Raw genomic sequence first — 12,526 nt, forward strand, 5'->3', positions numbered from 1 at the left:
CTTCATAAACATGTTCACGTCAAAGGACTACTAATAAAAAATATATTAAACCACAGTTTTTGTTCTATACCATTAGTAAAAGTTTCCTCATTTGGAAAAGAAAATAGTTATTTGTATAATATAAAGCTATTTATTTACATGTTTGCCATTTGGAGCGGCTGGAACACAGTGGGGTCAAATGCTTGGCTTTAACTCTGATTTTGAAGCGACATTGCCACCTTGTGGTTTCTCGTCTAAAGATGTATTTTCCTTCAAAACAAGCAAGTGCTTTGTTTTTCAATCTATGGTGCAAAAAGCCTGCTCTTGTGCACGCGCACGCGCGCGCGCACACACACACACACACACACACACACACACGTGCACACAGACCCATACCCCTGGGAATGTGAAAGCCTGAAAATAGTGGTTTGTGTTTGGAGACACAGAAAAAGGAGTATCTACAAAATGTTTTTTACTGAAAACAATTTCTTGTATAATAAAATCATCTAAGATCCCGTCTATTATCTTCAAATACATGATATTAGAGAACATAGTGACATGTACTATTAATATTATTTAAGTACAAAAATTATCCATCTATTACCATCAAGAATCAAGGAAGGGAATAAATGGGTTTTTTTGTTTGTTTGTTTTTCCCTACTCCATCAAGAACTTGTTTACATCCTAGTATGCATTATTTCCAATGGAATAGGGAAGTAGAAGAAAACATACATCATAAAACCAAATTTTCATAGTTCCCAAGTTTCAAAGCAGCTTTTTTTTTTTTTTAAGATTTATTTATTTGAAAGAGTGCACAAGGTCATGTGAGGGGAGTGGAAGGAGGACAGAGAGAGGGAGGGAGGGAGAGAGAGACTCTCAGACTCCCGCTGAGCATGGAGTCCCCTCTGGGTTCCATCCTACAACCCTGAGATCATTACCTAAGCCGAAACTGAGAGTCAGATGCCTGACTGACTGAGCCACCCATGTGCTCCTAAAGCAGCTTGTTTAAAAATTAGATCATAGCTTAGTATATGGGTAGTATTATCCATTAAGATTTATTTCTAGGAATAGAATTGCACATTTAATAGAGGTCAGAATTTAGGAGATACTGCATAAAAAGTGCTTTTAAAGTAGTACGGTGGGTTTTTTTGGAGAATTTAAAAGGCATTAATATCTTAATGTTCTACTTCACAGGTAATGTATATAGTAAACTCTTCAAATTTGCTTTAGAGCAACATAGTGCATAAAATTGATTCAGTTCACTTAGGAATAGAGCTTATTGATAGAAATTGCCCAGGTCTATAGCCCTTCTGATTCTAGGAAAACAGGAAAGGACCTTTTCCAGGTAACCTTTCACTCAGATCTTGTCTTATTTAACGATTTTGTATGCAGATTAACTCTGCAGTCTCATACCCTAGGAAGATCACCTAGTTGCAAAATAATGATGTTAATCAAGAAAATGAGTCTTGGATTCATTTATGTTCATTCTCCTTTCCATACTGTTATTCTACTACAGGTGAAAGTTTATAGAAACTTTTTATGCTTTATATATAATTAGCATTCACTGTGAAAGAATTGGAAAATAAAGACAAAATTAAAATAAACAAATTAAAATAAAATAAAAATAAAAATTAATTAATTAATTAATTGTGTGCTATAATCGCAACACCCAGTGATCACCGCTATTAACTGTTTTGGTCTACCATTAAAAAAAAATTTTTTTTTTAAACCTTGTAGGCCTTGATGTAGGTATCTTAAGTCTCAAAGGGAAATCTAAAAGAATGGTTCAAAAAGCACAGTCCCTTTGGTATGACAAAGAGATACTGGAACCAACTGAAAGGGCTGCTAAAAACCAAAGCTCCAACAACCTGATCCCCAAAATATATAACATAATATTGGATTCTAAACCAAACTGAAAAAAATACCTTGAGTCCCTACTGATAAAAAAACAATGTTTGAATAAACAGAGGAGAACATACATGTCCAAATGGGAGCATTCCAAGTGATCTCTGTAGATCTCACTACCCCTAATTGTGAGCACACCGTCACTTTTCTCCAGAGAGTACAGTATGGAAAGAGGGGAGTGGAGGCTTCCTTACTTCAGAACCCTGACAAACACTACCTCAGCCAGGTGATCAAGGTGCTTATCAGTCATAAATCTTGTTTATGACATATTGAGAATGGTATTTCACCTCTGTGGCCTGCCTTGAAGTATTTCAGAATTCTAGTCTAGCCATTAGAAAAACATCAGACAAACCCAAACTAAAGGACAGACAAGAACATTAAGTTCAAAATGAGGAAATCAGAATCACGTATGGACTATACTAATACCATTCTGATACTGGTCCCTCAGCTGGGACAGGTTCACCATAATCATGCAAGATAATGTAACAATATGGGAAACTAGGTGCAGTGTATATGGGGATGCTCTGTTCTCCAACAATTTCCCAAAGATCTGAAGCTCTTCTAAAATAAAAAGTTAATCAAAAAGAAAAACAAGGGACGCCTGGGTGGCTCAGAGGGTTAAACCTCTGCCTCTGGCTCAGGTCATGATCTCAGAGTCCTGGAATCGAGTCCTGCATCGGGCTCTCTGCTCAGCAGGAAGACTGCTTCCCGCCACCATCCCCCCCCCCCCCCCCCCCGCCGCCTCTCTGCCTGCTTGTGATCTCTCTCAATCTGTCAAATAAATAATAAATCTTTAAAAAATATATTAAAAAGAAAAACAAGTGTTTTTGTGTGATCCCCAGATTGGCAGTGAGCTCGGCATCTGCGATCTTGTGAAAAACTCAGATTCTCAAGACTGAGCGCAGGTCTTGGGAGACAGACTGTGGAGATGTAGCCGCAATGTAGAGCTCCAATCCTGTGAGTGCAAACAGCTGACCTAACATGCTGCCTAAGATCTCTGCTTTCAGGAACTTCTCATTTTAGCAGAAGTCATGTTACTTTTTTTCTTTAATATCCGGGAGCGGAGTGACCAGATTATGCCTCTTGGTAGCTTCTGATCATCCAACTGTCACCCTTTACAGAGATAGGACATCCCTGCCTCTCTTCTCCAGTCTTCTCCAATCCTCTGATTTTCAGGGCTCCTTTCAGACCCCACTGCAATCATGTCCTCAAGGACATTCTAGCTCACACATATCCTCTACCTCTGATATCCCCACATACATGACTTGTAACAATCTGCATGTTTCCAGAAGCCATAAATCCAAGTGTGAATTTTCTGGAGACAGAGGTGACCTTGGGCCAATTTTGTGATCCTGCTGTACTTGAGTTTCTTCATCTGTGATTTGGGGATGATAGAAGGAGATCTACCTCATCGGTCTTTTTGTGAAGATTATGAGTTACTACTCACAAGATGTTAGGAATAATCCCAGCCCTTAATGAGGACTCAGTAAATGTGAGATGGTGCTGGTAGAGGTCTTACCTCCCAAATAGCTCTTTGCGTCTCCCAAAGCAGCGGGGTTAGGTATGCAAAATAATGGCTCAGTAAAGAACAAGTGAATTGAAAGGGTGAACTAAGCCTTCAAAAATCCTATTTCAAACACAGCGACCCTACCACTACCACCAGTCTTCCAAGGCACCTTGACTTTGAGTTAGAATGTTGGAAGTGTTTTGTGTTTACATAACAGTATTAGGGTTGAATTGGAGAATTGGTTGGAGAATCTATACAACCTGGGAATGAATTCGTCTTACTTCAAGCTTCACCCCCTACAGTTGTGTGGTTATCAATGAATAACACCACTTCAATTTTGGTCTAAAATTATTCTACTTCCTGAGATCCCTTGAGTTTGTGTTAGCCTAAAAGACAAGATTAGGTAGAAAAGAAATCAGCACCCCGGGGACTTTTCTAGCAGCAGGTGAGTAAGCGAGTATGTTTGGATAACGGGTTTAGATTTTGCTTATTTGCTCTTTGGAACAGGTTAAATAGAAATTCAACAATTTACGTGCCGTGAATAGACAAGCCCTGAGTGTTCTGGTTTGTTTTCCAGATGGGGATTAATGTGGTGGACTCAGCAGTATCCGGATTAGGTGGCTGCCCTTATGCAAAGGGTGCTTCTGGGAACGTAGCCACTGAGGATTTGATATATATGCTTAATGGCTTGGGGCTCAACACAGTAAGTCCCTTAACATATTTTAATATTCATGTATGCCTCTCAGATACAAATGGGAATGTGTCTCAGATTTGGGAAGCAATTTTGAGGTCAAAGTTTTACTACCTTTCTGCTGTTTGCTAAAATGCACAGTGGGAAAATACAGTAAAAATTCTTTAGGGGGCTTTATAAAGTAACTTATAGCTATAGCTCCATCATCAATAATGCTACCATTTCACATTTTTATAGTGCTTCATGACCTCTGAAGTACTTTTTCATGTATCATCTGATTTGATTTCACAAACTGAGTGAGAGCCTGTGTCTCTGCCTTTAGGATTGTTGTTTTGGCGCTTTGGTTTGGGATGGATGTTTTCCTAGGAGGAAACAGAGATCTTGATTTTCTTGCAGTGACAACTAGGGTTTTTGGAAAAGAGCCCAGCACACTATTGGAATGGTCAGAAAAGAAGAGAGCTTAACACTACTTAGCATGGGAGACACTGGACAACAAGAACTGTCTCTTAAATAAAAGTTCCTGGAAAGTCACATCCTCTATGGCATCCACATAATTTAGTACTTTGTTTTGCCACATGCTTGTTAACATTACTTATTAGTCTGTAAGGCAGATTTGGGGAGGAAGGGGGCAAAAATATAGAAGAAAAAAGTTCACAGATGATTAGAAGTTCAAAATATTTTCTGAGATGTCAGAGCATCCTCTGGTTACAACATGAAAGCTTCTCTCTCTCTTCACTATACTTACATGAAAGCTCCTGCAGTACCATTTACCTGTAGTTTCCATTTCCACACCATTTTATTTCTCACTCCTGGCTCTTGCTTCCATCACCACTCAGATGGCCTTACTCCCCATACTCAGTTTCACCTGGAGAGTGAGCTGCTCCCAACCACTGAAGTCTTCTCGTGTCTCCCTGCCTAACCCCCAGGCTCCTGCTGTTGGGTTCCTCACCTTATGACTTCCATGCCAACCTGTGTGCTTCTACCTCTGAACCTAACCTGAGGTGGTCTCAGGACCTTATTTCTGTGTTTAGCTTTCCCTGTAGCCAGCGAGCAATTACAGCTATGCGTGTTACCTAGAGATGCTCAATAACATTGACTGGGAGATGGGTGTCACTTGGGGTAAACATCAAAAACTACTGCCTGTCTTTCCTGGTTAGGAGTAACTATTATTTCATTTACAGTAGCTTAATCATTTCAAGTAGAATTGACAACAACTGAGGCAAATTAGATTCTTTCTTGTAGGTTTAGATGAGTGAATTGATCTCAGCTAATGCTTTGATGCATATTATGTATTGGGTCCTGTTCTAGAACTTGAGGACTGAAATGCACATAAACCATGGCTTCATTCCTAAGAATTCAAAATTTAAGGAGAGAATGGTTACATGGGGTAGGTTCTAAAATTCAATGAGCTACCCAGACTAGCGAGCCAAGATTCTCTGTAGAATCTAATGTTACTATGGCTACCATGCCAGGTCACTTACCAAGAGCCACTAATTTGACTTGCAAGATATTTCGGTTGTTTGTTCTTTAATACCCATACTGTAGCTATGTCGGCACAATTCCCTAGTTCTTTCCTAGGTATTCAATTCTCCACCCTGGTGTGTAGAACTTCTGACTTGCCTCTAAATTCATTTTCCATGTTACCATCAGAGGATGTCATCCAAAATACAAATAAGAATATGCCTTGTTTCTGCTTGAGCTGTCATCATTGGATTCTTACTTCCTATAAGGCAAAGCTGTGTTCTTTCACCTAATATGGCCTATTCATGCCTTTTCAGGTCATCTCTGCCCAACATTCTACATACAGCATGGCATTTTTTTTTAGATGTTTTTTACTGTTCTTCTGCCTGCAGTGTCCCCTCTGTCTCCTTTCTCAACAACTCATACTCCCCAAGCAAGACTCAGGTCAGAATTTACCCTTCCTCACACCCTTTCCAAACACACTCCTCTCTACTTTCTTTTCCTCATTGGGTTTACTGCCCCATCGTCAACCCTCATAATCATCTGGGCATATCTCTATCAGTGATTTTAATTGTAATACAGGAGCCACCCCCCCAACAGGGTCCATATCACCTGCTTGATGCTCAACAGTCTGAGGATAGAAAACTCATTTTACATGGGGTTTTTGAAAACCCAGAACATATCATAGTACATGAGACATATTTAAGCACCTGGCAAATGATTCAATAATAAATGTAATGTTATTATATAATGATATCTTTTAGGTAAAATGATAAAGGCAAAAGGGATTTTTTTTTAACATAAAATGTCTGCAAATCCCAGTGCATACTTGTCAATGGAATTCTTAGAAAGCAAAGAACACTGGTGACTAATATCTTTCTAGAATCCTTTGCTGGGTATAATTCAAAAATGGTAGGCACATGTAGCTAATTATTCATAAAACTTAAATAGGACTCCATTTAAGATGTCAACTAAGATGTGCTTAACATACTCTACCTATAGCTGTTCCCAGGACAGGGCAATCTCAAACCAAAGCAAATGTTGAGACCTGAAGAACAACTTTATAGCAAAAAGACAATGAGACTCCTAAGTATCATTTTACAAAATAATTTTCTTGACTACTCTCAAAGAGAAGTAAACTACAAAGGAAACATCGCTCTAAAAGTTTCTAGAGAGAATTGACTGTACTAGAACGATGATCTCCTTATGATCACTGTTGAAATGGTCCTGTATTTTTATTTGTCTCTTTTAAGAAAATGACAGACTTACATAAATATTAAGAACTACTTAATAGTAAGGAAGCCTGAGTCTGTTCAGTTTTAAGTCAACATTGTTTCTATTCCATGGTAAGGCAAGACACAGGAGTTTATGAAATGCTACCTGAGGGCAAATCTCTGGCTAATCCACCTAATGCTCTACCTCCCCTATAGTGACAGCTGAGTGCAGAGTGGAGACCTCGATGGGGATCTTTTGTTACACAGGGCCCAGGAGATGAGGAGCATGCCCTGAACTTGGCCTTCATACCCAACTGCCTATCTGTCTTTCATGGATTTACCTAAGCTTTTGTTGATCCTGTTTATGCTTTCGAACAGTACAACTTCTCAGGCAAACAAGTTCCAGATGTGTACTAATACTACTCCATTTGATTTGACCTACAACTACTTCCCTCAATATCATACCAGTAGTGTTTCTGAATACCATTGAAATTATACATTTACTTTTCGTGTATTGCTCATAGGCTTATCAAGTTGTTTCTTTATATAGTAAAAAGGTTCTTTCTTAAGTCATTGAACTCCTCCAAACCCTACTAATTTTAATTGCTCGCCACTGGTATTTTGTAGATTATTTCTAGTTCTGTTATTGTCCTTCCTAGAATTCAGATACCACCCCAAATTACATGGAGTTTTTTCAGGTATGGCCAGCCTATGATTTTATTTAAAAGTCAGATTCAAGATATGCTTTAATAAAACATAAAAATTTAAAATCCGCTGATTGTGTGATTCATGAAGAAGACAAATGTTACTCTGAAATCAGTGAGTAACATCTTGTTTAATAATTTCAAATTGTTAATTAACTACTAATAAAATGGAAAGCCGTTTTGTTTTCTTTCTCCCTAATCCACCTGGTATCCCTTCTTTCCCTTAACAGGGTGTGAATCTTTACAAAGTGATGGAAGCTGGGGACTTTATTTGCAAAGCTGTGAATAAAACCACAAACTCTAAAGTAGCACAAGCTTCCTTTAATGCTTGACGTGGATGAACCTGTGACTCAAGGCTGGGAAGATCCATTTCAGCTACAGATACTCATCTGAAAATCATTACTGTCAACTTGTTCTGAAATGTGAAGTAATAGACAAGAGTGGGAAAATGTAATTTTAAAGAATATTACTGGATGGATTACAAAATCGGTGGAAAGCAATACCAATCATTGGTAAATTGCAAGCTGAAGCTATATAATACAATTTGTAGACCTGCTTTTGAACTTGGAGAAAAGTCTACTCTTTTGCTCTTATAGAAATAACTTTTTAATTTAGTAGATGTGAAAATTGACTTCAGATTTCCCTAAGTATCAAATACTGTGTTAATACTTAATCAAGCTGGCTTAGCACAGTATACATATTGTCAGTAGTTTATGAGCTCCTGCATAGTGTGCAAAGTGTGTGGCCTTGATATGCATTATGCCTCTGGATCTTAATTTTCCATTTGCCAAGTCAGTTAAATTATGGACCAAGGGCCAAATCTCCATCTGACCATACATAATTTTTAGCAATAGAACTTTTATATTTCTAGTATGGTTAACATCTGTTAACTATTTCAATGACTTTATCTTGTTCCAAGAGGCTGTGGTCAATGGCAAGACTCCATATCCTGGAAACATTACGACCTCCCATGTTTGTTATATGTATCCAGTTTACCATATTTTCTCTTTCATCAGTAAAAACCAGGATGGTGTTACTCAACTATTGAAAAATATAAGGTCTGACTTTCATCTCAATGTCTCAGTTGCAGTGTTAAGAATAGATTGATATATATATTATAATCCACTTTGGTAATTTTCAGATCACATCCAAATTGCCAAAAGAAAGGTCACTGTAACCCTAAGAATATTAAGGCAGTTTTTAATTGAAAAACAAAACAAAACAAAAAACAAAAACGAAAACAACTGTTTTCCATTGATTCAGGTCTACTTTGATTAAATCACATCATTTTTTTGGTTGACGTTATGGTTATTTTTAATGTTGAAATGACTGAAATTTTAGCTCTTGTAATAGACATCATTGTCAGAAATAACAAAAATTAATATGTCAAAGTTGAGAAGAGCAGGAAGACTACGTTAAGAAAAAAAACATTTCTTTAACCTATGCAAATCACAAAGGGATAGAATTATTAAATGTGGGTCTGAACCATCAGTTCTATTACTTATGTAGACTTCTCCAGTAATACTTAGTGATCTTATCTTTGAATAAATTTGAATATAACTTTAAATATGAAGGTGAGCATTGTGGACTGTCTATTAAATATTCACAACTATTGAAATAAAAAGTAATTCAAGAAAATATGAGAAGTAATGATTATAACTCAGTTACTTTAAAGACATTCGTAATAAGAATCACAAGGAATGCATATTGGTAATTGACAAAAGCACACCAAATTCCCACAGAAGAGGCTAACTCATCAGGTTGTGATGGGTGTTGGAGCAGGAGCTTATTATCCTGAGTACTGAGTAACTCATTGCATTTAGGTTAATGTTGCCAGGGGGACAGTGCAGGGAGCAAACAAAATCATCATTCTTTATGGATCTACCTGTTATATCTCCCTGTGAGTCTCTCCACGAAGAACACAGCCCTATGCACTGGGGACAGTAATGGGATACCTGCCCTAGAGTGCACAGCAGGATGCATACCCCGTCTTCTGAGGAGATTGGATCTTTCTCTCTTATGGAACTGTGAGGTTCTTAGTTTTAAGCTACCTGCAAAAAGATCTGTTGGTGCAAACTGCTTACAGAAACAGCCAGGATTTGTTGTTTTGAAACACAAACCATGGACTCTCCAGAAGGCAGAGCAAGTGATCCAAAACCCCCGGTGCAGCTTAGCACACACTTAGCTCACAGCTCAGTCTACAGATTCATTTCCGAGAATACCTCAATGTTTCCTCTTCACACTCACCACAAGAAAGTTGATGTTTTAGTTATCGGTTATCCTTTCCCTACCCAAACCATCTAAACCTTTCTGCTAGACTGGAGTTTCATTTCTGGTTTGGGGGGTTGGGGGGGAATCACTTAAGCATATAAAACCATCCGAAGTCCACAGGCAGAATCTCCCCAAAGCCACATTTCAACTAACCAGGAAACCTTATAATCACTGTAGGACCCACCCCAGCAACCTACACATAAACCCATACCAGAGTTAGCCTTGGGGAAAGGCTTAAGAATGGCAAAGCAATTATGACCTTTACTGAAATACTTAATAAAAAAAAAAATCTTTTATGGCATCTGCCCTTAGGGAAAATATCCTGTGTTTTAGAATATGTGACATATTTAATCACAAGTTTATATTTGATGACCTATTATAGATGAAAACTAAAATGATGTCCTCTGAAAACTATAAATTTTCCAAGTTCCAGATTCATGAAATTCACCAAGCAAATAAATGGTAACGGACTAGGACCTTCTGAGAAAATGTAGGATGCCCCTTTAGGTTATTCTGATTACTCTAACATTTACTTCCTTTTTAGTTGCTCTTATATGGCTACTCACTTCTGTATATGTGCATCCTATACCTCCAAAATGATTGACTCCAGATATGAGAGTGACAGGTTATACAACATTGAATAAGTGAGCCACAAATATCCCTATCAGAACTGTCAAGAGGAGATCAAATGAAGGCCTGGGCAACAGCCAGAAATCTGAATGGAAGTAACAGGCCGGTGAGGAGTTGCTGTGAATACCAATAACCATTTGCAAATTGCTTTTGTGAGCTAGAAAATATAAGTTTTGTACCATGTGGGGTAGACCCAGAAGTTAAAAGAATAGTTTAGGAGACAGGGAAAAAGGGAGGAAGATTTTGGGCAAGGAGGGAAGCAGGGAGGAAAGGTTGAAGAACAGAGGGGGAGGAGGAAATTTGGTGGGGGAAAAGGGCTGGAGAGAGGGGTGAGAATCTGTTGTCTGCCTTGAGCAGCCCCAAAGGAAGGCACATTCTGCTATGGTGGAGTTGCTACTATAAATTGCAAATAAAAAGCCTTGGGGCGCCTGGGTGGCTCAGTGGGTTAAGCCTCTGCCTTCGGCTCAGGTCATGATCTCGGGATCCTAGGATGGAGTCCCGCATCAGGCTCTCTGCTCAGCGGGGAGCCTGCTTCCCCCTCTCTCTGCCTGCCTCTCTGCCTACTTGTGATCTCTGTCAAATGAATACATCTTTTTTTTTTGAATAAATAAAATCTTAAAAAAAAAAAAAGCCTTAAGCTGATAAGCTTTGGAAACAAAATTCTCTTCAATAGTTAAGAAATACTGCTTTTCCACCATCACTTTACTCAGAAGCTCAGTATGCTCCAAATGAGAAGTTTCTCTGCATTGTCCTCTTTGTCTCAGGGTTTTGGCTCATCATCAGGCCCCTGCTCCCCAGTGTCACAAGATGGTGGGTACACTTCCCAGCCTCACATTCCACACAGTGCTCAGCAGTTGTGGAAGCTTTTATTCTGATTTTTTTTTTTAATCAATGAAGAATATTTTCCCAGCATTAGAAACTTCTCATGTTTCAATGAGAAGAACATTACATGCCCCTCCTTAAACTTTAACTTAAGACGGGAATAATACATTAAGATAGACCAACTAAGGTCATTGGTGACCTTCAACAAATCCATGAAGTGGTGGAGGAAAAAAACCCTGACAGGAGCACATTTTATGATGAAATGGTAGGGAATTGAGGCAATTGAGTTAACCCTAAGGAAAGACCATATTTAGCTTCTCACAGATAGGGACAAAAGATGGAAACAGGAGAAGTTTTAAAGTTGAGGAGTATGCATTTTAAGGGGAAAGTACATGATCCTGCTAATTTTTGAAACGAGAGGAAGTAAGGTCTTCATGCATCAGTTGGGGGTGGAGTGAGGGCTGGAGAACAATGGTAAAGCTTGAAATCCACCTAGAGCTCTGTTAGAATTTATTACTCCATCCAAGTTTTCCAGGGGCTGTTGTGTACTAAGTTCAGGAGTAAGTATCTGTCCTCATGCTAACCTTACCACTCCATTTGATATTTCACCTCCTGGAAGCACTTCTTGACCCCTAGGGACCACTCTGTGCACGTCCCACCACTTCTCTGGTCCCATGTCCTCTACTTCTGATATTTTGGTCTCCTCCTTCTCTCCTTTAACTACATACCACAAATACAAATTTTCCGACATCCCCACCAGTCAAAATGCATTCCACAGCCAACAGAATTACCATTGCTTGGGACCTTTAGAGAAATAGTCTCTCAGGCTCCATCCCAGGACTCATACTCTCTCTAAAGTTTAAGAAGCACGTGCCTGTTCGATACCTCCTCTTGGGTGTCTAATGGGCACCTGAAACTTTGTATATTCAAAATACCTGTACCTGTTACCCCTCCTGCATTGTACTATAACCCAAGGTCTTTGTTCCTCAAACAAACCAGATTCAAACCCACCTCAGGTCCTGTAAGTTGGTTATTCTCTCTGCCTGGAATGCTTTTCCTGGCTCTCAGCCTGGCTCCTTCTGATCTGCCATTCAGGTTCAGCATAGATCTCCCCGCTTTAGTAAGTCTTTGTGGACAACCCACTCTAAAGAAAGGTCTTAATGACTTCTCTCACATTAACTTGTTTAACTTCTATTATAGAATTTTTAACCCTTTGTATATTTAGTTGTTTATGGTCTTTGCTTCCCCAACAAATAGATGCTCCATGAGAACAAGGACTTTGCTACACCTTCTTTAATTTTACTTCCTTAGTGCTCAGAACATATTGCTCAGGCCTGGAACT

The 12,526-nt window shown here is 38.8% G+C and overlaps 1 protein-coding gene across 1 annotated transcript in view; it reads left to right on the plus strand.

The window, feature by feature from the left end:
- Window positions 1-8,880, plus strand: part of HMGCLL1 (3-hydroxymethyl-3-methylglutaryl-CoA lyase like 1) — a 213,489-nt gene extending 204,609 nt beyond the window's left edge. Inside the window, exons 8-9 of the mRNA XM_047734940.1 lie at window positions 3,969-4,094; window positions 7,692-8,880. Of these exons, the coding sequence (XP_047590896.1) occupies window positions 3,969-4,094; window positions 7,692-7,793 (228 nt within the window). The 3' untranslated portion in view covers window positions 7,794-8,880. The remainder of the gene's footprint in view (window positions 1-3,968; window positions 4,095-7,691) is intronic.
- The last annotated feature ends 3,646 nt before the right edge of the window (window positions 8,881-12,526 follow it).

Source organism: Lutra lutra, chromosome 6 (genome assembly GCF_902655055.1).
Source record: "Lutra lutra chromosome 6, mLutLut1.2, whole genome shotgun sequence".
Classification (NCBI taxonomy): Eukaryota; Metazoa; Chordata; class Mammalia; order Carnivora; family Mustelidae; genus Lutra; species Lutra lutra.